This window comes from Anomalospiza imberbis, chromosome 26 (genome assembly GCF_031753505.1).
Source record: "Anomalospiza imberbis isolate Cuckoo-Finch-1a 21T00152 chromosome 26, ASM3175350v1, whole genome shotgun sequence".
Taxonomy (NCBI): Eukaryota; Metazoa; Chordata; class Aves; order Passeriformes; family Viduidae; genus Anomalospiza; species Anomalospiza imberbis.
This window is the reverse complement of record NC_089706.1, coordinates 2660405-2687606: the sequence shown is the minus strand read 5'-3', so window position 1 is coordinate 2687606 and position 27202 is coordinate 2660405. Positions and strand designations below refer to the sequence as shown.

The window sequence follows — 27202 nt, the reverse complement described above, 5'->3', positions numbered from 1 at the left end:
AGAGGAACCGGCTCCGGGCTGGGCCTGGGGGACAAGGACAGGGAGCTGCGACCTGGGGTGGCAGCCGGGACACGGCGCTGTCCTGCCCAGAGCGGTCCCCAAGGAGCCACCAGCGTCCCTGCAGGGCAGGAAAAGGGGCGAACGGGGAGAGGAGGAGGATGGAGGCGGGGAGTGAGCAGGGGGAGAGGGAGGAGAGAGGGTCCCACGTGTCAAACGCCGCCGGGGGTGAAATGTCCGAGCAAAGCCGGGCCTGGGAGAGGCGGGGCAGGGCTAAAACACCACGGACTGCAGCAGGCGGAAACACAGCATCAGGTCCAGAGGGATGGGCGGCTTCAGGAGGTTCCCGTCCAGCCGCAGGTAGCGGAGCCGGGGGACGCTGTCCAGGTCGGAGGGCGAGAAATCCTGGATGGACACCAGCGAGGTGGGGCAGATCTGCGTGCCGTTGATTTCTGCGGGCGCAGGAGGAACAGCGGGGAGCGGGTCAGGGAAAAGGGAATGTGGAGAGGAGGAAGAGCCGGGTATGGGTCAGGGAAAAGGGAATGTGGAGAGGAGGAAGAGCCGGGTATAGGTCAGGGAAAAGGGAATGTGGAGAGGAGGAAGAGTGGGATGTGGGTTAGGGAAGGGGGAATGTGGAGAGGAGGAAGAGTGGGATGTGGGTTAGGGAAGAGGGAATGTGGAGAGGAGGAAGAGTGGGATGTGGGTTAGAGAAGGGGGGATGTGGAGAGGAGGAAGAGCCGGGTATGGGTCAGGGAAAAGGGAATGTGGAGAGGAGGAAGAGCCGGGTATGGGTCAGGGAAAAGGGAATGTGGAGAGGAAGAAGAGCCGGGTATGGGTAAGAGAAAAGGGAATGTGGAGAGGAAGAAGAGCCGGGTATGGGTCAGGGAAAAGGGAATGTGGAGAGGAGGAAGAACAGGATATGGGTTAGGGGAAAAGGGGATGTGGAGGGAAGGAAGAGCAAGATGCGGATTAGGGAAAAGGGAATGTGGACAGGGATTTTTAAACCCCCCCCCCCCCGTTATTGAACCCCAAATTGGGGTTGTTTTGCCACCAAAAGGGACAATCCCAGGCTGTTCAAAGCTCCAGCAAGAGGGAAAATCTGGCTTTTGATCAGGAGCGAAGTAGGTCACGTTCCTGCGGAGCGCAGCGAGGGATACGGTGGCGTTCCGGAGAGAAAAGGGATCATCCCGCTCCCAGAACCTGCCGAGCCGGCCCCGAGCTTCCCAAAAAAACATCAAGGAATCCCGCTCCAGCCCTGTCACGCCGGAGAGAACGTCAGCACCCGGCTCGTTGCTCGCCTGTGAATTCCACGTGTCCTTGCCCAGCCGGGGCATGCGTTATGGAAAATAAACCCTGGGATTCTGATGTCAGCACCCAGCTCCAGGGATGGGAACCTTCTAAAAACCGGGGAAAACAGGTGAGGAAAAGCTGGGTCAGGGCGTGCACTGGATTTCTCTCCATGGAAAACACCAGCAGCACTTGGATACTGGGGGTGTGGGAAGCCAGCAGGGGTCACCACCTGCACCCCAAGGTCCCTCCCGGCTCAAATTTGGTGGTGTTTGATTAAAATTCAGATTAAGGAGCGTTGGAGGCAGTTGTGGTCACAGCAGGGACTCCAACAGAGGAAACATCCGGGGAATCCTGGAATGTTTTGGGTTGGAAGGGACCATAAAGATCACCCAGGGACACTTTCCACTGTCCCAGGTTGCTCCAAGCCCCGTCCAGCCTGGCCTTGGACACTTCCAAGGATGAGGAAGCCACAGCTTCTCCAGGAATTCCATCCCAGCTCCTCACTTCTCTCCCAAAGAAGAATTCCTTCCCAATATCCCACTCATCCCTGCCCTCTGGAGGTGGGAAGCCATTCCCTGTGTCCTGTTCCTCCATCCCTCATCCCAAGTCTGTCTCCAGCTCTCCTGGAGCCCCTTTAGGCACCGGAAGGCTGAATGGGAATGCAGTGGGATTCTGTCTCCTCCTCTGTGCTCGCTCTGTTTCCACCCTTCCCAGGCTCCTCTCCCATGGAATTGCAGCTGGATTTCCCTGGAATGGTGTGAGACAGCCCTGGCTGCTCTGTCTCCATGGCATCCTTGTTCTCCCCGTTCCTTCCCCGCTCTGGGATGTTTCCTCACCATCCCCAGCCGTGTGTTTGGCATCTGTTCCTAAAATATGCACCCCGGTTCTCCTCAATGAATATCCCGATTTTTGCCAGGGAAAGAGCCCTTCCAAGGGCAGCTGGCCCCAGAGAAGACAGCTGGGAAAAGTCCTGCAGCACCAGGGGGGTTTCACTCTGCTCCTCCCCTTCCACCCAGATCCTCCCTCCACCCTTGCACCTCCCACCTCATCCCACCACCGCTTCCCCCTTGGAAGGGATCACATCCCACCGGGTGAAAAACGACCTTTCCAAGTTTTTTCTCCCCAAAAAACCTCCCCGCATCCCCCAGCCAACCCGAGTGGGACTCACTCTCGATGGAGTTGTTGTTCAGGTAGAGGTGCTCCAGCTTGGGGCTGATGAAGGGCACGTTGGTGAGCTTGTTGTGGGCCAGGTGCAGCACCAGCAGGTTGGTGAGGTTGAAGGAATTTTTGGGCAGCCCCTTATCCGAGATCTGGTTATAGTTGAGCCGGATGAAAGCCAGGTTGGGAAACTCCTTGAAATAATCGCTGGGGATGTCCTCAATGTTGTTCCTGTCCAGGAAGAGCTGGTGGATGGCGCTGGGCACGCCGGGGGGCATCTTCCTCAGGATGTTGTGGGCCAGGTTGAGCTGCATGAGGTTCTTGAGCCCCTTGAAGGTGTTCTTGTTGAAGACGCCGTCGCTCAGCTTGTTGTGGTGCAGGTCCAGCAGCACCAGGTTCTCCAGCTTGTTGAAGACGCCGGCGGGGATCTTGGAGATCTGGTTCCTGCTGAGCCGGAGCTGCTCCAGGTTGGGCGGCAGGAAGGCGGGCACCTCCTTCAGCTGGTTCCTCTCCATGTAGAGGAAGATGAGGTTTTCCAGCTTCTCCAGCACCTTCCTGTCCACCTTGCGGATGCGGTTGTTGTCCAGGTTGACCCACTTGAGGCCGGTGGCGTTGCGGAAGGACTCCTCGGGCAGGTCGGCGATGAAGTTGTTCTGCAGGTACAGGTAGTGGATGCGCGGCGGGATCACCGGCACCGTGCGCAGGTTGCGGCTGTCGCAGTACAGCGCCGACGGGAAGTCCGGCGGGCAGTAGCATTCCCGCGGGCAGTCGGGGAAGACGGACGGCGGGCCTGGAGGGAGGGGAGGGGGCAGCTCCGTGGGCTCCGCGGGCTCCTCGAAGGGCGCGGGCGGCCGCGTGGGTCTGCGGGGGGGTTTCCGCCGCTGCCCGCTGGCCGCCGGCACCAGCGCGAGCACCAGTGGGAGAAGGAACGCGAGCGCCGCCTTCATGGTCCGGGTGTTTTCCTGCAGGGACACGAGGAGAGGGTTTGGGAAGGGGCCGGTTGAGGAATTGTCACCTCCTCACCGCTGGCACGCAGGGGTTTATCCCTCATCTCTGCCGGCTGCCTTCCTCTCCCCTTCCTCTTGGAAGTCATCTTCCAATCCAGCCCCTCCCCAGAGCAGGAGTCTCTGATGTCCTTATTCCTGTCTCACTGCAATCCGTGGAATTCCTCTCCCTGGCTCACCATTATCCATGGAATTCCTCTCCCAGGCTCACTGCTATCCATGGATTTCCTCTCCCTTGCTCATCATTATGCCTGAGATTCTTTTCCCTGCCCCACTGTTATCCATGGGATCCCTCTCATTTGACCATTATCCATGGAATTCCTCTCTCATTCATCATTATCCATGGGATGTCTCTAGCTCGCCATTATCCATGGAATTTCTCTCTCATTCACCATTATCCATGGAATTCCTCTCTCATTCATCATTATCCATGGGATCCCTCTGGCTCACCGTTATCCATGGGATCCCTCTCCCTGGCTCACCATTATCCATGGATTTCCTTTCTCATTTATGATTATCCATATGATCCCTCTGGGTCACCATTATCCATGGAATTCCTCTGCCTCACCGTTATCCCATGGAATTCCTCTCTCATTCACCACTATCCATGGAATTCCTCTGCCTCGCTGTTATCCCATGGAATTCCTCTCTCATTCACCACTATCCATGGAATTCCTCTCCCTGCCCCACCATTATCCGTGGGGATGCTATTGTTGTTTTTTTTTTTTAATTTGGGTTTTTATTTCATTTTTCCACCCTGCAGCGCCTGGGCCCTCCACAGAGGCCACTTCCATCCTCTCTTCCCAAGGGATGGACCAGCCCTTCAGACACCTGGGTGGGCTGGGCTTCCCTTGGCACTCGGGACAGCAAATCAATGATTCCACAGGAAACTGGCTGTGGAAAAGTGCTGGGAATGCGGCAGTGCTGAACGGGGCAGGAGAGATGGATGGCTCTGGGATGAGGAACAGCCCCGCTGCCAGGCCCTGGGATGAAAAGGGCATTCCCAAAGTTGGAACACCACAGGGGTTTCGATCTACAGCTCCCTGTGCTGCCCAGAGAGCCCATCCAGCCCCTCCAGCTCCGTGGATTATTTGGGAAGAGTCACAGTGGGAGACTGGGAGGGATCAGGCGAGGTTTGTGTGCTCCAAGCCAGAAATTTATCCTGGACATCATCCCTGGTCACCTCTCTCTCTTCCCTGGGTCCTTATCACCCTGTCCCATCCCTGCTGCTGCCTGGAACAGCAGCTCCTTGGTCATCCTTGCCAGATTTTCTGGGAATTCTCCAGCTGCTGCCTCGGAGGATGGAGGGATGCAGCAGAGGAGCTCTGTGCAGGTGGGGTTTGGAGTTTGGATGGTCCCACATTCCCCAGCTGGAGCAGGCTGGGATTCCTGGGCACGGACCCTGGGGGCTCACCAGGCTTTTCCCAGCGGGATTCATCACCCCGGCAGGATCAGAGCAAGGCAGAGGGAGGGTGGGAAGGAGACAGAGGAGAGAGGGGAAAATGAGGGAAACCAGTGGAGGAAGGAAAATGGAAGGGAAAGTGCTGCTGAGATGGGAGAAGCCTTTGGAGGTGCTGGAGTGGCTGGTACCAATTTTGGGGGGAAATTTGGCACTTTCAGCTCTCCCATCCAGCATAGCAGAGTGGGATTCTGTGCCCATCCTCCCTTTCCAGCCCATTGCCAGCTTTCCTCATGCCTGGAACTCCCAATTTCCATCATCCCTGGAGGGGAAAAAGCCCTTAGCCAACCCGGAACCGCAGGGACCGGGCCACACCAACCCCCTGCTGCTTTCCAGCAGGATCTGCATCCCACCCTGGGTGGGCCACCCTCTTCCAGGGCCACCTCTGCCAGCCCCAACTCCTTCTGGAGCAATCCCACGCTTTCCTGGGGCTCTAAGGAGTTGACTTTCTCCAGGAAAAGATCCTGTTTTCTCCCCTCCTGCAGGCCCAGCCTGTTCCTCCCGGCTCCCATCTGGCTCTGGTTAACCCCGCGCGCCTCCCGAGCCGGCTGCTTTCCATCAGGGCTCTGGCATCTCGCTGGGGGAAGGGAGGAGCAGGGAAGGAGCCAGCAGAGCCCAGAGCTGCCGGATCCTGAGCCCAACAGAGCTGCAGCAGGTCCTGGTTGGGGACGGATGTGATCCCATCCCCGCATTCTGGGTTCAGAGTCCGGAAAATGGGAAAATGCGTGACAGGGACCTGCTGTTTGTGCAGCACCCTTCCCATTCCGTCAGCATCCTGCTCCTTCCCCGGCCACAGCACATGGATCTCACTCCGTATTGTCCCAGAGCTTTCCATGGGGTTTTTCCTCTGCTCCAGATCCTGGATTTTGAACCCCACAAATGCCCGAGGGAGTGGCGGGGGCTGAGGTCTGAGCTTGGCCCGGTGCAGAGGGGAGGGAGCAGCTGGGAGGTGATCTTCCAGCTGGGAGGTGATCTTCCATCCAGGACACAATATTCCAGCCAGGACATGCTGGGATCCAGGTGTTTGATCCACTCAGGCCACCCAGCAATGTCCCAGCAGGGTGGGGGACAGGGCAGCGCTGTCACCCCACTGAGCCTGCCCCGTGCCCTCCACACGAGGATTTGCCATCCCAGATGTTTGGGGACTCACAGAGAGAGAACAGCCACCTGAGCCAGGAATCCCAGCTGGAGAGTGACAACATCCTGTGGAATTCTGTCAGCACAGACGGGCAGTGGCCGGAGGCTCTTTTATCCACCCCACCTCCCCGCGGGGACTGTCCCAGCCCTGTGACACTGCCACCACCCTTCCCCCGTGCCGGTCCCCAGCCTGCCTCGGGAAAGCAGGACCCACTTCCAAGCAAACTGCAGCAAAGCAGTGACATTCCCAAAAAACCAGGGATGACAGGAGCCTGAGGCCACCACAACATCACAATCACTGGAAGGTTCCAAGCCAGCTCTCCCAGGACCTGGAAAAGCTGGAAGTCTGTTCTCCATCCTGTCGGATTTACTGGCATGAGTGCCAGGAGCAGAATTCCCAAATCCCACCCCCTGATCCCACCGGAGCCCCTGCCCTGCCAGCCTTCCCTCCCCAATGGACGGGGCAGCTCCGATTCCAGCTGCCCACAAGGAATCCGTGCCACTGGAACAAAGTTAAGTCATGGAGCAACAGAGGAATTCAGGAAACCGACGGCCTGGCGTGGAAAAAAGGCTCAATTCATGGATAAAAACAGTCCTGACACCTCCCCAGCCGCTGAGCTCGGCCTGGCTGCAAGGCCAAGGCACCCAACAGATCCTGGGGTTTTTCCCAGAAGGAGGCAGCTGCTTCCTCAGCCATCCCAGCTGCAATGGACGAAAAAAAAAATCGGTGCAACAGCTGGAAATTCCAGCCCCGAATGCCACTGGGGTTTGCTTTGCACATAGTTTCTCTTCCCTGCATCCCAGTAACCCCCAGCTCGCAGCGGCGCTGGCTGCCAGCCCCGGGATGGGCGCCAAGGGCAGGGAGAAGCCCTCCCTCACCACCCCGGGGCAAGAGGGAGCCGTGCAAAGGTCACCGCGGGGGATTTGTCACGGGCAAAGTCCCCTCGTTGTCCCTCCGGTGCCTCCTGCAGCGGTGAGGGGAGAGGGAGCAGCTGGATCCGGGTATTTGTCCAAGATCCCGCTCCCGCAGAGGGATAAAGGGAATTTTAACTCTGGGAGAGGCAGGAAAAGCCTGGATGGCTGGAGCAGGGCCCCTTTCCAGCTCGTTGTTAGCTCCTCTCGCACATTCCCGCAATTCCCATCATCCCTGGTGGGGGAAAAGTCCCCTTCCAGCCTGGGAACGGGAATGTCGGAGCAGAACAAGGAGAGCAAGATAAAAATAACCACAAGGATCGGGCAAAGCTCCTTCCTTGGCTTCCCTCGCGTCCAACACCGCTCGTGTCTCTGCGAGAGCCTGACCCAACACGGAGCTCGTCATCCAGCGGCTCTGGAGCGCTGGGAATCGTGGAAAAGGGGGAGGGCAGCCAGGCTGTCACCCAGGCGTCGCCGGGGTCCCTTGGGAAGCGCAGCCCTGACGCAACAACCCCGCGGTTCTCGCCCTTTCCCAGCCCTTTCCCAGCGGAGCGGGGCTGGAGCCGGGACTGGGTCCCGCCGCATTGCCGCTGGGATGGCGCTGTGTCCGTGCAGGGATCGGTGACACCCGCCAGGGCTCAGCCAGGCGACAACAGCGGGGGGGTCCTGCCAGGAGGGTCCCCAGAGTCCCCGGGATCCTTCCCAAAGGCTCATCCCGTCCTCTGCTCCCGGGTCTCCAGAGTCCCCGGGATCCTTCCCAAAGGCTCATCCCGTTCTCTGCTCCCGGGTCCCCAGAGTCCCCGGGATCCTTCCCAAAGGCTCATCCCGTCCTCTGCTCCCGGGTCTCCAGAGTCCCCGGGATCCTTCCCAAAGGCTCATCCCGTCCTCTGCTCCCGGGTCCCCAGAGTCTCCGGGATCCTTCCCAAAGGCACATCACGTCCTCTGCTCCCGGGTCTCCAGAGTCCCCGGGATCGTTCCCAAAGGCTCATCCCGTCCTCTGCTCCCGGGTCTCCAGAGTCCCCGGGATCGTTCCCAAAGGCTCATCCCGTCCTCTGCTCCCGGCTCCCCAGAGTCCCCGGGATCCTTCCCAAAGGCACATCCCGTCCTCTGCTCCCGGGTCCCCAGAGTCTCCGGGATCCTTCCCAAAGGCTCATCCCGTCCTCTGCTCCCGGGTCTCCAGAGTCCCCGGGATCCTTCCCAAAGGCTCATCCCGTCCTCTGCTCCCTCCTCCCGCGGCAGCGCCCGTGGGAAGGCGGCCCTGGCCGGGAGCACCTTCCCGCTGCTCTCTCGGTCTCAGCAATTCCTCCCTCCCTGCGTGTCCCGACCCTTCCCAGCGCCGCTCCCGGCTCGGATCCCGCTGCCACACGCAGTGGGAATGGCTGCACAGGGACAAAAGCGGATCCTGGCTGCCAAAGCGCCGCCGGCCCGGACCCCACACACGCCCCGCTCGCCCCCCCAAGCAGCCGCCTCGCCCCGCTCCGCTTCTCCCTCAGGCTGGGAAACGGCTCCGACGCCTCATTCCCTCATCTCCAGCCTCTTCCAAGGGCAGGGAAAACCTCCCACGGCTGCGCTTTGATCTCTTCCCGGGCTGGAAGCGCTGATTCCTCATTCCCCGGGGATGAGGGAGAGAATTCCCGCATTCTGGCTGTCCCAGGAAAGGGCGCTGTGCTGCCCGGGAGGCGGCTCTGGGATGCCCTGGCGCCACACGAGGCAGGGCCGGGATCGCGGGATCCCAGAATCCCACGATCCCAGGACTGCAGGATGACAGGGTTGCAGGATCCCAGGATCCCCTGATGCCAGGATCCCATGATCCCAGGATTGGAGGATCCCATGATCCCAGACTCGCAGGATCCCAGAGAAGTTTCCAAGCCCTCACGAGCCGTGTGCCAGCGGGATGCATTCCCATGTTTTGCTTTGGAGCTGCTTTTCCCTAAACCTCTCCAGCCGGCGGGCAAGGGCAGGTTTGGGATGAGCCTCTTCCCAGTAACGAAATCCTTTTTTCCCAGGATTTCGGGGAACATCATTTCCCGCTTGCTCCTCCCGTGGGGACAAAGAGCCGGCTCCAAACGGAGACTCCCGCGGGGAGGGGGCTGCACCTCCCCGCCCACCTGGAGCTGAGCTGGCTCCGGGCAGGAAAAGTGGGATTACATGCCCTGGGAATGCTCGGTGCGATCCAGGCAGGAAAGAAGGGCTTTGCCACCTACATTTCGGGCAGAAAAGCAGCCCGTTGGAAGCGGCCCTGGAGCTGTCGGGCTGTTCGCCCCCACCCCGCTCCGGTCCCTTCCAACACTCCCTGTTCCCACTCCGCCACGAGGAGATGGGAGCAGCCCCCCAGAGCCCCCCCAGGCCCCGCCCGGCTGCTCAGCTCCTGCCCCAGGCAGGACAAGGTGCCCCGATGTCCCCGGAGGCTCCTGGTGGCATTCCTGGCTCCGGAGGGGTCCCTCCTCCTCTCGGCCTCTCCCTTTCCTCGCTTGTTTTCCCTCCTGCTTCCCAAGGCAGGGATTGTCCTGGGCATGGCCGGGGCTGTGCAGCCCCCCCGGTTCCCCTAGTTCCGGCCCCCGGCGCCCCCAGTTTGGCTGCAGAGGTTTGGGGTGTGGGGGACACACAAAGGGCACTTCGTGTCCCCCAAAAAGCGCCTGGCAGTGGCCGCAGCGCTGTCACACACCCCGGGCTTCCCTGTGACCCCACAGCCCCCAAATCCCCCCCTCCTCCACCCCACGGCGAGAGAAACTCCTGGAACCGGAGAAGAGAAAGAACAAAGACTCCAGAGCGCTGCAGGACAGAAGAACCAAGAGGAGAGGGGGGAAAAGGAGGAAGAGCAGATGTTTTTGGGGATGGAAGGGAGGCCGGAGAGGGCAGGAGCATCGTGGCGTCCCGGCTAGGAGCTCAGGCAAGGTGAGAAGAGCCTGGGGGGGAAACACCTGCCCAGAGCTTACCTGTGTGCACCTCTCCCTCCTCCTGCCTCCTATTAATCCCCAACACAAGTTTCTCTCTGGCTTTTCTCTCCCTCCTCCTCCTCCTCCTCCTCCTCCACCACCTCCTCCTCCTCCTCCACCTCCTCCTCCTCCTCCTCCTCCTCCTCCTCCTCCTCTCCGCTCCGCCACGAGCGAGCCCGGCCGGGGCGCGGGGGTTTTGTGGCTGGGAGCGGTGGGAGCGCGGGGGGCGGAGGGCTGGGAGGGCTGGGAGGGCTGGGAGCACTGGGAGGGCTGGGAGCGAGGCACGGTGACAACAATCACGTCTTTCTCTGGCAGCCGAGCGCGGCGGGCTCGGCGCACACGCGGTTCTGGCGCTCGGCAACAATTCCTCCTCCTCCTCCTCCTCTTCCTCCTCCTGCTGCTGCCGCTGCGGCTGCGGAGGCAGCTCCTTGTTTCAAAACAAAGCTAATTAATCACGGAATAAGCCCTGCCCTCGCCGCCGGCTCCGCTTTCCCAGGAGCGGGCTGGAGTCGTGCTGGGTGGGTGTCCCCTGTCGCCACCCGCAGGGACTCCCGGCTGTCCCCACATCCCGATTTCCTCAAGGCAGATGGAACCTGGAAACTGGGGTGCAGGGCTTAGTTTGCTGCCAGCTGGGGGTGAGCTTTGATTGAAATCCTGGTGGCACTTCGTGAAGACAGGGTGGGGGTGACACAGTGGTGGCACGAGCTGAGTGTCCCTGCCCAGGGGACACTGGGTTTTCCTGGCTGGAAAACAGCAGTGCGCAGAGGGGACACGGCCAGGAGGGCTCAGGGGGGACATTTCTGCTCCGAAAAGGGACATTTTTGTCCACGAGGGGCTCAGAGGAACCCGGGACCTGTTGCGTGTTCAGAGCTCTGAGGGATCCCGGGGGGAACAGGATCCCCCCAGCCCTGGGAATTGCCATCCCACATCCATCCCTTTCCCAGAGTTCTTGGGATATGGGATCCAGGGGGGCACAGGAGCCCCCCAGCCCTGGGAATTGCCATCCCACATCCATCCCTTTCCCAGAGTTCTTGGGATATGGGATCCAGGGGGGCACAGGAGCCCCCCAGCCCTGGGAATTGCTGTCCCACAGCCATCCCGATCCCGGAATTCCTGGGATGTGGGATCCAGGGGGGGTACAGCAGCCCCCCAGCCCTGGGAATCCCCCTCCCACATCCATCCCGATCCCAGAATCCCTGGGATTTGGGGTCCGGGGGTCTCCTCCCTCCCTCCCCACCCTCCCCCTCTCTCCATCTACAGCAGGACCGTGAAACCCGAGCTGCTCTGGCTCCTCGAAATCCCAATCCCGACCGTGCCAGGGGCTGGCAGCCACCCAGGAGGGGCTGCTCCTGCACTTCCACATCGGGCTGGCAGCGGCTGGCAGCCAAAAACGGAGCTTTTCCCGAAATTCCCCCTCTCTGCACTGCCCCGTTTTGCCTTAAAGTATTAAAATATTAAAGTATTTATTCCCAACACGGGGCTTTGCCTTTCACCCCAAAACCGGGGGATGGCTCCTTGCTGAGGGCCTGGAGCAGGATGATCCCAAGCCTGAAATCCAGCAGGTAGATGGAGTGGGAGGCAGGAAAAGGCATCGAGAGGACCCATGGAGGAATTCCAGGCTGTTTAAACAAAAAGTCGGGATGGAGACTCGAGTTTGCCAGCTGGAAAAGGACCAGGATCAATAGGGAAAGGAGATGCTGTTTGGAAGGAGATGCTGCTGGAATTTGATGTTAATTCCTTTCAAAACCAGTCCAAAAAATCCCAAATCCATGGGGACATCTTCCATGGATTTTTTTTTTCCCTGCTAATTTACAGCTGCTCAGCCAGGCATGGAAAGGGAGAAATTGAGGCACCAAACGGGGCAGTTCCTGGCATTAAAGCGATGCCAGGGTGGAAAGGTGTCACATCCCAGACCTTCTCCATGCTCTGCCCGACCTCTGGAGCTGCTCCCACCCCAGGGAACTCCAAATTCGGGAGGCAGCGACCCCTCCCAGCGGCTCTAGTGGTGACAGCGAGCGCTGCTCTCAGCCAGGGGACTTTGTTTGTTGAATTTTCTCCCTGCAGGAATTCTTTCCCCGCCGTGACCAAGTTTTGGATCCACCTTCAAAGACGCCCTTTGACATTTTTCAAACCTCGGACGTGGCTCTGGGCACCGTTTTTTCCATGTCTGGAGCAAAATCCAGCCCTGCTCTTGCAGGGAAAGGGGGGCTGTGTGTCCCTAACCTTGGGGGCCATCGCAGTTCTGGTGGCCCTGATGTGGATTTTCAGTGGTTGATCCCCTTTTCCTGGTTTGTGCCCCAGGGATTTGGAGCCAAACCCCTCTTGGGTCTGGCAGAGGTGGGAGAGGGAATGTCCAGAGTGTGGGAATGTGAAGGGACAGGGCCAGGACAGCTGGAACGGCCAGGGGGACCAAGGACAGCACGAGGGACAGAGGTGGGAATGGGGAGACACGGAGGAATTTGGGTCCTGGTGGATCCCAGTGTGTCCCACCAGGAATGGGGAGGTTGGAGCACTGGTCAGTCCGGCCATGTTCTGGTCACTCTGGACATTCTCTGGTCGTGTCAGCCATTCTCTGGTCACTCCGGCCATGTTCTGGTCACTTGAGCCATTCCATGGTCACTCTGGACATTCCATGGTCACTCTGGATATTCCATGGTCACTCTGGACATTCCATCGTCATTTCAGCCATTCCCTTGTGACTCTGTCCATTCCCGGGTCACTGTGACCATTCCCTGGTCACTCTGGCCATGTTCTGGTCACTTTAGCCACTCCATGGTCACTTTAGCCATTCCACGGTCACTTTAGCCATTCCACAGTCACTCTGGACATTCCATGGTCACTCTGGACATTCCATGGTCATTTCAGCCATTCCCTTGTGACTCTGTCCATTCCCTGGTCACTGTGACCATTCCCTGGTCACTCTGGCCATGTTCTGGTCACTTTAGCCACTCCATGGTCACTTTAGCCATTCCATGGTCACTCTGGACATTCCATGGTCACTCTGGACATTCCATGGTCACTCTGGACATTCTCTGGTCACTCTGGACATTCTCTGGCCACTTTAGCTTTTCCATGGTCACTCTGGACATTCCATGGTCATTTCAGCCATTCCCTTGTGACTCTGTCCATTCCCTGGTCACTGTGACCATTCCCTGGTCACTCTGGCCATGTTCTGGTCACTTCAGCCATTCCATGGTCACTCTGGACATTCCATGGTCACTCTGGACATTCCATGGTCATTTCAGCCATTCCCTTGTGACTCTGTCCATTCCCGGGTCACTGTGACCATTCCCTGGTCACTCTGGCCATGTTCTGGTCACTCTGGTCGTGTTCTGGTTGCTCTGACCACTCCATGGTCACTCCAGTCACTCCATGGTCACTCTGGCCATCCCAAGCTTAGAGTTGAAGGGGAGGGTGGGAGCAGGGAATTCCCATCATTAACCTGTGACTCCACCATTCCAACTGGGAAACAGGGAGAGCCCTCATCCTCTCCATCTCCATCCTCTCCATCCATCTCCATCCATCCCCTCCATCCACCTCCATCCATCCCAAACCCCTCATGGACCACGGTGCCAGTGGCTCCTGTCAGGTGTGGCAGTCCCTTCCCCAGGAACTGATTTTCATGGATTTCCTGCATGGATAAACTACTGGGAACACCACAGGACACCAGGAGTTGCCAATTCCAGCCTTGGGGACACCACAGGACACCAGGAATTGCCAATTCCAGTCCTGGAGGACACCACAGGACACCAGGAATTGCTAATTCCAGTCCTGGAGACACCAGGAATTGCCAATTCCAGTCCTGGGGTCACCGTAGCACCCCAAGAGTTGTGGATCCCAGTCCTGGAAGTGTCAGGAGCTCTCAATCCCAGCCCCAGGAGATTCAGGAAAGGGAATTTTCCAGAGCAAAGGGCTGTCCCCAAACCGGGCTCGCCTTCCCCACATCCCAGCCTGGGTTTCTCAGGAATATTGGCTTAAAAATGTTGATTTGGCTCCTGGGAGATGATGCCTGGTGTTATCCTTGTCCCAAGCCGAGCCTCCAATCGGTGCCACAAACCCAGGGGATTTCTGGATCTTTCTGAGGGCCAGATCTTCAAAATTCCCTTCGGAGAGCTAAGAAAGTTGAATTTCAGAAAGGGAAAGAGGGAAAGAAAAATAAAAACAGGGGGAAAACGTGGAAAATATCAAATTTGGGGAGTTTGGAAGCAAAAATTTCCAAACCCACGGAAAGGGAAAGCAGGGCAGGGATAAGAGGGGTGCAGGGATCCCCCAAAAAGGATGTCTGGCAGTTCGGGATGGCGCCATTCCCGCAGGATGCGGTGGGAAGGGGCCGTGCCGCCCTTCCCGGGGCTCTGCCGGGCGTTCCCGGTTGGTGCCAGGCTGGAAAATCCCGGTCAGCTTCCCCCAGGCTCCGCCGGGAGCGGCTCCTGCCCGGCCCTGCGGCCCCTCCGCCCCGCGGGGAGCTCCGGCAGCCCCCGCACACCGGAGCCGCATCCAGAGGGCCGGGACGGCGTCACCGGGAGCCCGGGAGAAGCGCTTGGCTCCGGGCAAAGCTCTGGAGTTGGGAATGAGCGAAGGGGAAAAGAATTCCGGGATGTAAGGCGCGGATCGCGCCTCACGTGGCCGCGATGGGGCCGCGGGGAGCTCCCCCCGCTCCGGCTGCGCTGGGCACGGGGAACAGATCCCTGCCCGCCTTTCCAGCCCTAAACCGGCCGGGAATGGGCTGGGGAAGGTGCTGGGGCAAAGCTGGCCCGACCCCAAAGCGCTCCAGAGGCGCTGGGATTTGGGAATTCAGCTCGGGCTCGGTGACACTTTGGTTATCCCAGCACAGGGATCCACGGGGAGGAGGAGGAGGATGATGAAGAGGAATACCATGCAGACTCCAGCCATCCCAAATATCCATCCCTTCGTCCCTGGTGTCCCCATGCATCCCTGAGCATCCCTGAGCCTGGAGCAGGATCCCTGAGGTGGATTGGGATCCCTAAGCCTGGAACGGGATCTCTGAGCCTGGAATGGGATCTCTGAGCCTGGAACGAGATCCCTGAGCCTGGAGAAGGATCCCTGAGCCTGGAGAAGGATCCCTGAGCCTGGAGAAGGATCCCTGAGCCTGGAATGGGATCTCTGAGCCTGGAGAAGGATCCCTGAGCCTGGAGAAGGATCCCTGAGCCTGGAACAGGGTCCCTGAGCCTGGAAAAAGATCCCTGAGCCTGGAAAAAGATCCCTGAGCCTGGAAAAAGATCCCTGAGCCTGGAATGGGATCCCTGAGCCTGGATCAAGATGCCTGTGTCCCCACATCCCCACATCCCCGCACATCCCACTCCCCCCGGCCCATCCCGGCTCCGGGGTTAATCCCGGCTCCCCCCGGCCCATCCCGGCTCCGGGGTTAATCCCGGCTCCCCCCGGCCCATCCCGGCTCCGGGGTTAATCCCGGCTCCCCCCGGCCCATCCCGGCTCCGGGGTTGATCCCGCTCCGGGCTGACTCAGAGCCGGGCGCAGCCAGAGCTGAGTAATCGCCGCTCTCCGCAGAGGTCACCGCGCTCCTCCCACTCTCCCTGCGCAGCCCGGACCCTCCTCTCCCCCCTCTTCTCAACACCCTCGGTGTCAATCACTTGAATTAGTTTAATTACTGCCGTTAATTGCCCGTCCAGCTCCCATCCAAAGGAGACAAGGCCGGCGCTGGAGCCTCCTCAATCCTCGTTCCTGCCCTTCCCAGGACATCCATCACTCCCTGCTCCCAGCTCCAGGCCCCGGACTGCGGCATTCCTAGAGGGAAAAAAACCTGGATTTATTCCCCACGAAGCCACGGAATCGCCGAGCTCCGTGCCTGTCTCTGATTCCGAGCCCTGGTCATGCAGGCGGGTGCCAGGCTGTCCCCACAGGTGGCAAACAGGGACCAGGGCAATTAATCACGGCAAAATCATCGTTTAAAGCACTTTGACTCCCGAGGAATTCCCACGTTTTTATTCCCAGGTTCCTACGAGGCACCGGGGCAGCCACAACGACTTCGCTGCCTTTAATCAAATCCCTTCATTAGGTTGTTTAATTAGCAAGGGAGCTCTGGGAGCGCTCCCAGAAGGAATTTGTGGCAGAGCCATTAAGGCCCAATTAGTCCAACTTTAATCTTCCCCATTTTCCCACTTGAAATCTTTCCCTGCTGTCCCTGGTGACCCTCAGCCACCCCAGGCCAGGGGACACTTCCCTGGAAGTGCCCAGAGGGTTGGGGGTGCTCCAGGTACCCCCTTGGAGCATCCCAGCATCCCGCCAGCTCTCCCATTGCAGGGAATTCCTGCATCTGACCCTGCAGGGTTTGTGGGGCACAGGAAAAAGGTCAGGGGAGGAAGGGAAAGGCTCCTCATCCCAAAAATCCCCAAATTAATTGGAGTTTTCCCAGCGGGGAGCAGGTTCCACCTTCCAGATTCCACCAGGAGCTGCAGCTGTTGAATTCCATGATTTTTTACCCATATTTCCCAGCCCTTTGCACCCCAGGACAGCGACAAGAACCCAGGAGCGGGAGCTGTGACCCACCCTCCACCCCCGAGGTGCCTCCGTGGCCCCGGGGCTGGGCTGGGAGGGCCGAGGGAACATTTTTATCCAGGGAATTGCAATCCCAGCTGGCACCCTCGGGACAGTGAGGCTGCGGCCAGAGACCAGGGTCAGCTCAGGGGGCTCCTGCCAGCGCCGGGTTTGGGCAGAAGTCAGCCCAAACAGAGCCACAGGAGCTGCCAAAATCCTTGGAAAAGCTGGGATTAGAGCTGCCAGAGCCCCTTCCCAAAAAGGGGCACCTCTCGCAGCTCTGTTGCTGTTGCAGGGTTCCTTCCAGATGGATTTGCTTCTCATTTTCCCAACTTCTGGACCTTTGTGCTTCCTGTGGATTTGTCTAACCCCGCTGTCCTCTCTGGAATTTGCAGATCCTCCCAGCCCGGCATCCTTGGAGGGTTTTGTGTTATTTCCTCCCTCGTTCCCCAAGCCCAGTAAACAGCTGGTCCTGCAGGCCACCTCTGGACCTGCACTTTCCATCTTCCCGGAATTTCAGAGCCCTGAAAATCCTCGCGTGGAGACGCAAAGATTTCCACAGGAAATCCCAGCCCAAGGACCCCCGGCTTGGCTAAAAACCCTCCAGGCAAAACTCAAATCTCACCTGGAGCCACTCCCTGCAGTCCCAGGTGTCCCCAAATCCCAAAAATGCTCCAACCTGGGGTGAAGACCTTCCCTGGGTCATCACCACTTCCTCCAGGCTTGGAATTTGGCTGGAATTTCTGGCTGAAGGTGCAAATTTCCATCCCAAAGGAGCTGAGTTGGAGCAGCTCAGGGTGTTGTGTCTCTCCCATTGCTTTCCCTCAGGTGCTGCTCATCCCACCCCTGGGAATTCCGGGGTCAGGGGTTTGAGGTGCCTTTCCTTGGAGATCCTCAGCCACATCCCCCTTCCGAGCTCCCTGCATGCCTGAGCCCCATCCCTTGGGAATTCGCTCTGGTGGCCCTCAGGCTCCAAGGAAACCTTGGCAAGGTGTCAAAGCCACCTGCACCTCCTGATCCCACCTTTTCTCCTTTCCCTTTCTTTTTCTCTTCCCAAGGGAAGCACCCGGTTCTAGGGATGAATACTTGCTCCGGGGATAAACACTTGGTTCTGGGGATGAACAGCCAGTTCTGGGGATGAACAGCCGGTTCTGGGGATGAATACCTGGTTCTGGGGATGAACATCCAGTTCTGGAGATGAACTCCTGGTTCTGGGGGTGAACTCCTGGTTCTGGGGGTGAACACCCGGTTCCCGGAACAATGGCAGGGCCCGGCTCCCGTCCAGGCTGTCCCGGAGCCACTGCTGCCCTGACACCTCCTCCTCCTCCTCCTCCTCCTCCTCCTCCCTCCCTGTCCCCGTGACAGCTCCAGCAAAAGGAATCTGGAAAGCTCCCAGAGCCGCGGCTCGGCTGTTCCCAAATGTCAGGTGGAGGTGGAGGCGCAGGAAGTGTTTTCATCCCCGAGGCATCCACAGCGCCGCTTCCAGATGCTCCGGGAGCTGCTCCCACAGCCTCCCAGGACCGATCCCTCCTGCCTGGGGATGCTCCTGACCCTTTCTTGCAGCCCCCAGAGTGGTGAGAGGGATGGAGCAGCTGGAAAAGCATCGCTGGTTCCCGTTCCTTGAAAAACCACCCAAGCCTGCCTGGAACAAGGAAGGTTCTGGAAGGGAAGGGGAGGCACCAGCAGCCTGGATGGATGGAAATCTGCATCCATCTCCCTCTGGAAAGGGGATCCAGCATCCCCCAGCGGGGCTGTGGGGCTGGGAGAGGGAAGGACAGGGGCAGAAGGCAGCAGGTGCCCCCTGGTTGTGTTCCAGCCCTGGGGCTTTGCCGGGGCTGGAGGAATCCATCCCCTGGAAGAGCCGTGTTTTTCTGGGAGGAAATGAGACAGCGCTGCTTTAATAGGAAATCAAAACACATCGAAGGAACACAGAGCGGGACACGGGCCTGGAAAAAAGCGGAGCCGTCCAGCGGTGTCTCGCCAGCAGCCCCGACACTGCCAGGGGCCCGGCGGCTGCACAGCCACGGTGCCCTCGGCCATGCCCTGATCCCAGCGGGAATATCCCAAAGATCTCCACAGGGATTCACCTCCCTCCCTGCCCCCCTGCACCCCTCTGCCCTTGTGGGGTGGCAGGGGGTGCTGGGGGAGAGGGAGGGAGGGAGAGAGGGAGGGAGGGAGGGATGGATGATGGATGATGGATGGATGGATGATGGATGGATGATGGATGGATGATGGATGGATGGATGGAATCCATGGATGGATGGATGGATGGATGATGGATGGATGGATGGATGGATGGATGGATGGATGGATGGAATCCATGGATGGATGGATGGATGGATGGATGGAATCCATGGATGGATGGATGGATGATGGATGGATGGATGATGAATGGATGGATGGATGGATGGATGGATGATGGATGATGGATGATGGATGGATGGATGGAATCCATGGATGGATGATGGATGATGGATGGTTGATGGATGGATAATGGATGATGGATGGAATCATGGACAGATGGATGGATGGATGGATGGAATCCATGGACGGATGGATGGATGAGGGATGGGTGACCATATCAGCAGATCCAGCTCCAATGAAAACCACTGATGCTCGCCACCCAACTTCCCTGACATTTCCAAGAAGGAACAATTCCATACCCACCTGGACACTCCCCCAGGATTCCATGGTTTCCTGCAGGATTGGGAATGAACATGGATACAGCCCAGCAGGGAAAGCTGGACATGTCCGAGCCCTCTTGGGGCAGGAATCAAACTCCTCCTGGAGCTGTGGGAGCTGAAGCCGGAGCAAGAGATGCAATCAAGGAAGGTTTCCATGATCCAGCCCTGTCCTGGCTGTCCCTGGGAGCTGCACCCCGGGCTCCAGCCATGCAGGAGGGGCTGGGAACTGGAATCTCAGCCTGGAATTCCCTAAAAACCTGGTCTGTGCCGTACCTTTGTTATCCCTGTGCCTGTCCCCACATTCCTGCATCCACCCCGGAGCTTTGGGAGCTTTGAGAGTGGAGAAAGCCTTTGAAAGTTCTCCTCAGAGGCGACCTGCTGGGATTTCTGGAGCTGTGGAGCTTCTGAACAACCTCGCTCGGAAGCGTCTAATTGGGAGGGCTGGGAAGGAGCAAGGAGAGAGCCCGGGGAAGGGGGGGAAAGGCTGGGTAAGAGCTGGAAGCACAGGGATTTGGGCTTTTGGGTTGTCCCAGTGATGCTCCAGCACCGCAAATCCCCCGGGATCATGTTTGGGAAAAGCTGGGAGAAGGAGGGCAGGAGGAGAAACCTGGAAGGAGATTCCAAATAATTCCCGCAGCCGTTTTCCCGACAAAAAGCCCCTTCAGCCGCGGCCAAGGGCAACATTCGCGCCTCTGGAGCTGCAGGAAACGCGGAGATTTTCCAGCACATTCCCTGCCCCGCTCGGGGGGAGAGGCAGCGACCGGGGCAGCTCCGGGGGCTGCCGGGACCGGGAGAAGCTTTCCCTGGATCAGCGGGATCAGCGCCAGCCCCGAAAGCCTCCCCACATCCCTTCCTAACGATCTCGGAGGTGTTTTCCAAGCGAAATCATCCCGGGATTCTTTCTCCCGGCTGCGGGACAACTCCAAAATCCCACGGGACATCCCTGCCGGGAGAGTGGGGACACGGCTGGGGGTCCCCACCCTGGTGTCCGCTACAAGGAGAGCGTGGAAGCTGCTTCCCAAATCCTGCAGGGCCCTGGCAGAGCTGGAATTGGGGTGCCCAGGGGGTCCCCTCGCACCCATGGGTGCTGAGCCCGGCTGGGGGGGGCCCCCATGCACCGGCCACGTCACTGCGCAGCTGCTTCCTGGCCCAGGGGGTGTGTAATTAGTACCAGACCTCGTTAGGCTGCTCGCTAATTAACCCCGCGCCTCTGCGGCTTTCCCTGCCAGCATGGCAGCGATTTCCTCATGGATTTGGGGGGCGGAGCCAAGGAAAATGCTGGGAAATCCCCCCAGGGAGTGAGGGGAGCCCCCCAGGATCATCCCTGGCACCATCCAGGGGTGAAAATTCTGTGGAGTCCAAAACCAAGGAAAAATCCCTTCCCACTCCTCCCGAGTGGCAGCGGGAGGACCCAAAATCCTGCCAGGATTTTGGGGGGTGATTCCCAATCCGACACCTGGGGGGTCTCCCGCAGCAGCGGGGCCGGCGTTTGCTCCTGGTTCCCTGTTAAACACACCTGGATGGAGACATTTACCCAGGATCTGCCGTTATTGAGCAGCCGCGGCTGGAAAAGGTCGGGAAAAGCAAGAAGCCGCTGTTATTTCCCAGAGGGAAAGCTCCGGTAGAGAGGATCCTGCGGGGCTTTCCCCAGGCAGCTCCACAGCAAAGGGGAATTTTCCTCCCTTTAAAGCACCCGGAGGGAAAAAAAAAAAAAAATCTCGCCAGAGGGAATGACCGGGATGTGTAGCTGGAATATCCCGGAGCCATCAGCGGGGCTGGGATGCTCCTGGAGCATCGCCGGGATCATCCTCATCCATCCCCATCCCTCCGCAGCCCTCGGGGGCGTTCCGTGAGAGGATGAATTAAATTCTACAGCCGGCGCTCAGCGCGGGGCTGGGTGTGATGGTGAATTATTCATCCCTCCAATAAGGCGGCTGATTTATTAATGAAAAGGTCAGACTCGCTGGAAGCGGAGAATTGTTGGAAAAGCGCTTTGGGATTGGGAGGATTCGCTGCTGGGCGCAGGGACGAGGCGGTGCGAGCTGCGCTGTTGTTCCTTGCAGCCCGAATCATCGCGGAGCCGCACGTTGCCGCTGGAAAATTGGGAATATCGGAGCGTGGAGAGAGAGAGAGAGAGGGAGAGGGAGAGGGAGGAGACAGAGGAGCGGCCGCCGCTGCCTCCTCCCGGCAGGAGAACCTGGGGAGCCGAGCAGACCCAGAGCTTCCACATCAGCAGGGAAGCGATCCCTCCCCGCGGCGCCGGCAGGGAGCAGCGGGGGCTCCCAGATTCCGTCGGGAATTAAGGAAATCTCGGGAGCAGGAGCGGTTTTCCCTGGGGTTATTCCTGGGGGCTCGCAGCCCACCCGCCGCTGAGCCCCGTGGTGGGTTGGCCCCGATTTGGGCACCCCCTTCCCTTTCCTTGGCTTTCCAGAAGGAGAAAAGCAGCCAGGGTGGCCTTTCCTGGGAATTTTAGGAACATTTCCAGCCTTTTCGCACCCCGGGGTTGCCCCGTGGCCCTGTGACAGCAGGGGGACAGCGAAGGGAGCGCTCAGAGCATCCCAAATCCAGGTTCAGCCCTTCCATCGTCCCCGGGACAGCAAAGGGAGCGCTCAGAGCATCCCAAATCCAGGTTCAGCCCTTCCATCGTCTCTGGGACAGCAAAGGGAGCGCTCAGAGCATCCCAAATCCAGGTTCAGCCCTTCCATCGTCCCTGGGACAGCAAAGGGAGCGCTCAGAGCATCCCAAATCCAGGTTCAGCCCTTCCATCGTCCCCGGGACAGCAAAGGGAGCGCTCAGAGCATCCCAAATCCAGGTTCAGCCCTTCCATCGTCCCCGGGACAGCGAAGGAAGCGCTCAGAGCATCCCAAATCCAGGTTCAGCCCTTCCATCGTCCCCGGGACAGCAAAGGGAGTGCTCAGAACATCCCAAATCCAGGTTCAGCCCTTCCATCGTCCCCGGGACAGCAAAGGGAGCGCTCAGAACATCCCAAATCCAGGTTCAGCCCTTCCATCGTCCCCGGGACAGCAAAGGGAGCGCTCAGAACATCCCAAATCCAGGTTCAGCCCTTCCATCGTCCCCGGGACAGCGAAGGAAGCGCTCAGAGCATCCCAAATCCAGACCCATGGCCCGGGTTCAGCCCTTCCCGCATTCCCGGCGCGGCTGGGGCCGCGTGTCTGGCTCTGAGGGTTCCCTCCGGCTTTGAAGGGAGAGATAAAACCGAGCCCGGAGCCAGGGAGAGGCTACCAGACACAATGTGTTCCATTGTGCAATTCCAGAGGGAAGGATGGAGAGGGGGAAAGGGGGGAGACACCCCCCGGCGGGGGCTCTGGGGGCTGGGATGGAGCCGAGGTGCAAACCCTGGGCAGGTGGAGGGGTCAAGGCCGCGTTGTTGCAGCTGTTTTGGGGGAGAAAAGGGCTTTTCCAGATGCTTCTGCCGGGATGAGGCTGCGGGCAGGGGCTTGCCATGGATTCTGCGTGATCCCTTGGAGCCGAGCTTGGGGCCAGCGGAGCAGGAGAAGGAGCTGAGCTCTATAAACGGCTTTTCTCGGCCCCCGAGGGCAGCTGGAGGCAGCGGTGGCCGCTCGGGGACAGCTGGGAGCTGTCCCCGCTGCGATCGAGCACACACAGCCCTGGAGAGGAGGAAATCCAGGGAAAATGGCAGGAATTGATCAAAGCAGGAGAGGGACACGGCTCAGCCCCGGGAATCGGGACGGGATGAAGGAGCAGAGCTCTGCCCGCCGCTGGCTGCGGGGCAGGGGAATGGGGAATGGGGCAGGGGAATAGGGAATGGCACAGGGGAATGGGGAATGGGACAGGGAAATGGGACAGGGGAATGGGGAATGGCACAGGGGAATGGGGAATGGGACAGGGAAATGGGACAGGGGAATGGGGAATGGGACAGGGGAGTGGGACAGGGGACAGGGGAGTGGGACAGGGGAATGGGGAATGGGACAGGGGAGTGGGACAGGGGAATGGGGAATGGGACAGGGGAGTGGGACAGGGGACAGGGGAGTGGGACAGGGGAGTGGGACAGGGGAATGGCACAGGGAAATGGGACAGGGGAATGGGACAGGGGAATGGGGAATGGGACAGGGGAGTGGGACAGGGGAGTGGGACAGGGGAATGGGGAATGGGACAGGGGAATGGGGAATGGCACAGGGGAGTGGGACAGGGGACAGCAGAATGGGACAGGGGAGTGGAACAAGAGACAATGGAATGGGACAGGGGAATGGAGAATGGGACAGGGGACAGGGGAGTGGGACAGGAGAGTGGGACAGGGGACAGGGGAGTGAGGAACGGGACAAGGGACAATGGAATGGGCAGGGGACAGCAGAATGGGACAGGGGCAGGGGAATGGGACAGGGGACAGGGGAGTGGGACAGGGGAATGGGACAGGGGAATGGGGAATGGGACAAGGGAATGGGGAATGACACAGGGCAGTGGGGCAGGCGACAGCAGAATGGGACAGGGGAGTGGAACAAGGGACAATGGAATGGGACAGGGGAATGGAGAATGGGACAGGGGACAGGGGAGTGGGACAGGAGAGTGGGACAGGGGCAGGGGAATGGGACAGGGGACAGCAGAATGTCCCCATCCTGTGACCCATCCCTGGGACAGCCCCGGGCAGTGCAGGAGGGGCTGAACCCCGGGCTGGCCTGGCCTGGCGTCTGCCCCATCGCCCCCTCCTCGCCTGCTCCATCTCCCGAGGAGCTCCAGCCCCTCAGTTCCCTCGTTTTAACTCGGCAGGGATGCCCCGTGGAGCCCTGCTCACCGCAGAGCTCTGTCCAGGTGCCACCCCCTCCCAGCCCCCCAAAATCTCCTCCTGGAGCTGGAGATGCTCAGCGAGGGTTGTTTTCCCCCGCCGGCAGCAGCAGGGAGATTTCCGATCACCCGCATCCCGGGCTGTCGGGAAGGAGCCGCTTTGATCATCGCTAATTATTGCTCGGGGCTGACAGCCCCGCCCGAGCTCTGCGGCACCCGGGCCGCCCCCAGCCCGCCTGCGGCTGCCCACGGACCCTGATCCGGCCTTCCCCAGCTTCCCGGGGCCCAGGGAATGATCCCAGATAACCCAGAGCTGCTCCAGCCTCTCCCAGCTCCATGGTGGCCAGGGAATGAGGGAATGAGCAGCCACAAATCCCAGTTCCCATCCCCAGCCCAGCTGTGGCTGCCATGGACCCCAAATCCAGCCTCTCCCAGCTCCATGGGGCCAAGGGAATGATCCCAAATATCCCAGAGCTGCTCCAGCCTCTCCCAGCTCCACAGGGTCCAGGGAATGATCCCAAATATCCCAGTACCCATCCCCAGCCTGGCTGTGGCTGCTCATGGACCCACAGAAGCTCATCCCAGCTCCACAGGGTCCAGGGAATGATCCCACAAATCCCAACACCCATCCCAAATATCCCAGCTGTGGCTGCCATGGACCCCAAATCCAGCCTCTCCCAGCTCCATGGGGCCAAGGGAATGATCCCAAATATCCCAGAGCTGCTCCAGCCTCTCCCAGCTCCATGGTGGCCAGGGAATGAGGGAATGAGCCCACAAATCCCAGTTCCCATCCCCAGCCCAGCTGTGGCTGCCATGGACCCCAAATCCAGCCTCTCCCAGCTCCATGGGGCCAAGGGAATGATCCCAAATATCCCAGAGCTGCTCCAGCCTCTCCCAGCTCCACAGGGTCAAGGGAATGATCCTACAAATCCCAGCTCCCACCCTCCATGGGGGAAAGGGGAGCCCGGGGCATGGCACAGAGGGACCCCCAAAGCCCAGGGGGTACATCCACCTTGTGCCACCTCCTCCCATGCTCTTTTTATCCCCAAAATCGCTGCCAGGACCCCCCAGTCCCCCCCAGATCCTCGGTTCAGCTGCACAGCAGCAGCGCCGCCCACGCCCCGCTCCTTCCTCTTGTTTATCTCCGAGGAGTTTGATTTTTTTTTTCAATTTTTTTTTCCCTTCTTAAAAAAATCCCCCAAATCCTCTGCCTTTCTCCCTGAGAAATATCGCAGCTCGGGAGGAGCTGGAGCAGGGCAGGGAGGGCAGAGGAGGCTGCGGTGCCCTGGCAGGGCTCACTGTGCCCTGCAGAGGCTCCGGGATCGGGAATTTTCGGGAAGTTCTGGGATGCCAGGTGGCAGGAGCAGGCAGGAATGCTGATGGCTTTCCCAGGCAGCTGATGTTGCTCTTTTCCCTTTATTTTTTTTTTTTTTTTTCTTTTTTTGGGTTTTTTTTTGGTTCATATTTTGGATGCTTTGCAGAGACAAACAGCCCGTTTGGGAGGGCAGCTCGGGGCCGTGACCTTCCCGGAGCCAGGGGGATCCTGAGGCATCCAGGAAGGGCAGCTCATAATTAATTAACTTCTGCGTGGAATTAATTTACCCTGCACGGATTTATGTTTGTCCTATACGGATTTACATTTGTCCTACAGGGATTTTATTTGTCTTATTTGGATTTATTTCTCTTATGGGGATTTTATATGTCCCACAGGGATTTTATTTGTCTTGTATGGTTCCATTTTTCCTAGATGGATTTGTTTGTTCTATAGGGATTTTATTTGTCCTATAGAGATTTTATTTATCCTATAGGGATTTATATTTGTCCTATGGGGATTTATTCCTCCTATAGGGATTTATTGGTCTGTAGGGATTTTATTTCTCCTATAGGGATTTTATTTCTCCTATAGGGATTTATTTCTCTTATAGGGATTTTATTTGTCCTACAGGGATTTAAATGGAAACACTGCAGGCCTTGGAAAACAGGGACTGGGGATCTGAGCATGGGAACGCCCTGGGCCTTGGGAAACAGGAATTTGGGATCCGAGCATGGGAACAGACTGGGCCTTGGAAAACAGGGATTGGGGATCTGAGCATGGGAACACACTGGGCCTTGGAAAACAGGGATTTGGGATCTGAGCATGGGAACGCCGTGGTTTTCCCACTGCAGCAGCAGGAGGCCTTTGGAGCCTCGATGCTCTGGAGGGGAGAGGCAGCTGGGACTTGGAATATGGAGCAATTCCCCCTGGAAAACATCCTGGAGCTCCCTGTGCCCTCCTGGGGTCCCACCAGGGACAGGGCAGTGCTGCCACGTCCCACCCGGGGATGGAGCTCAGGGCTGGGACATCCATCCCAGGGCTGGGACGGGATCGGCATCCCGATCCTGCTGGGATGGGATCAGCAGCCCAGTTCTGCTGGGATCGGGACCAGGGCATCTATCCCAGGGCTGGGACGGGATCAGCGTCCCGATCCTGTTGGAATTGGCCCTGGCACCCCTGGAGAACCCCCAGATCCCTGGGCACACCCGCATCCCAACCCTGGGCACCAGGGAGGGAGAGAGCTGTGACCCCGGATGGGGCTCAGTGGCCCCTGAAGTTCCTCCTCCCTCTCCTCCCAGTAGGATTTACCCCGGGATAATCCCAGCGGGATTTGCCCCAGGATAACCCCAGCAGGATTTGCCCTGGGATAATTCCAGCAGGATTTGCCCCAGGATAACCCCAGCAAGAATTTGCCCTGGGATAATTCCAGCAGGATTTGCCCCGGGATAATCCTGGCAGGATTTGTCCCAGGATAATCCCAGTAGGATTTACCCCGGGATAATCCCAGTGGGATTTGCCCCAGGATAATCCTGGCAGGATTTGCCCTGGGATAATCCCGGTGCGATTTGCACCAGGCTAATCCCAGCGAGATTTGCCCTGGGATAACCCCACAGGGGTTTGCCCCAGGATAATCCCAGCAGATCCTCTGGAAAGCCCAGCACTCCCAGATGTGTTTGGCTGCGTATCCATGGAGGTGTCAGAGCAGTCCAGGGACAGGAGGGAACATCAGGATGAGGAAACGCTTCAGAGTTTCCAGCTCTGCTCCAGATGAATCCCTTAACCTTTTCCAAGCCCTTTTTCCCAGTGGCTGCGAGGAGCTCGGAGCCTCCTTGTGCCCGGCCAGCCCCTCCCGGCACGGTCTGGGGTGGGGATTTGGGAATGCACCCTAAATGCACCCTGGGGTTTGTAGGGATTGGGATGGAGCCCCCGGGGTGAGGCCAGAGGGGACCCAGAGGCACTTCTGGGGGGCTGGGGGTTTGGGATGGGCTGTGAGGATTCCACGGGGCTGGGGGTTTGGGATGGGCTGTGAGGATTCC

General features: G+C 59.1%; 2 protein-coding genes and 1 long non-coding RNA gene across 3 annotated transcripts in view; 1 reads left to right on the top strand and 2 right to left on the bottom strand.

The window, feature by feature from the left end:
* OPTC (opticin) overlaps nucleotides 1-27202 on the bottom strand; it is a 159156-nt gene that overhangs the window by 13468 nt on the left and 118486 nt on the right. The gene's annotated exons all lie outside the window — the stretch shown is intronic.
* On the bottom strand, nucleotides 150-9967 carry PRELP (proline and arginine rich end leucine rich repeat protein). Its single transcript, XM_068173116.1, has 3 exons — nucleotides 9894-9967; nucleotides 2456-3407; nucleotides 150-449 (listed from the first exon to the last, which is right to left on the bottom strand). Exons 2-3 carry the CDS (start codon nucleotides 3390-3392, stop codon nucleotides 271-273), a joined length of 1116 nt encoding a protein of 371 aa, XP_068029217.1. The 5' UTR covers nucleotides 3393-3407; nucleotides 9894-9967; the 3' UTR covers nucleotides 150-270.
* LOC137462690 (uncharacterized) lies at nucleotides 13041-13565 on the top strand. The gene is made up of 2 exons (XR_010993755.1): nucleotides 13041-13088; nucleotides 13289-13565. It is a non-coding gene; the product is annotated as an uncharacterized lncRNA (long non-coding RNA).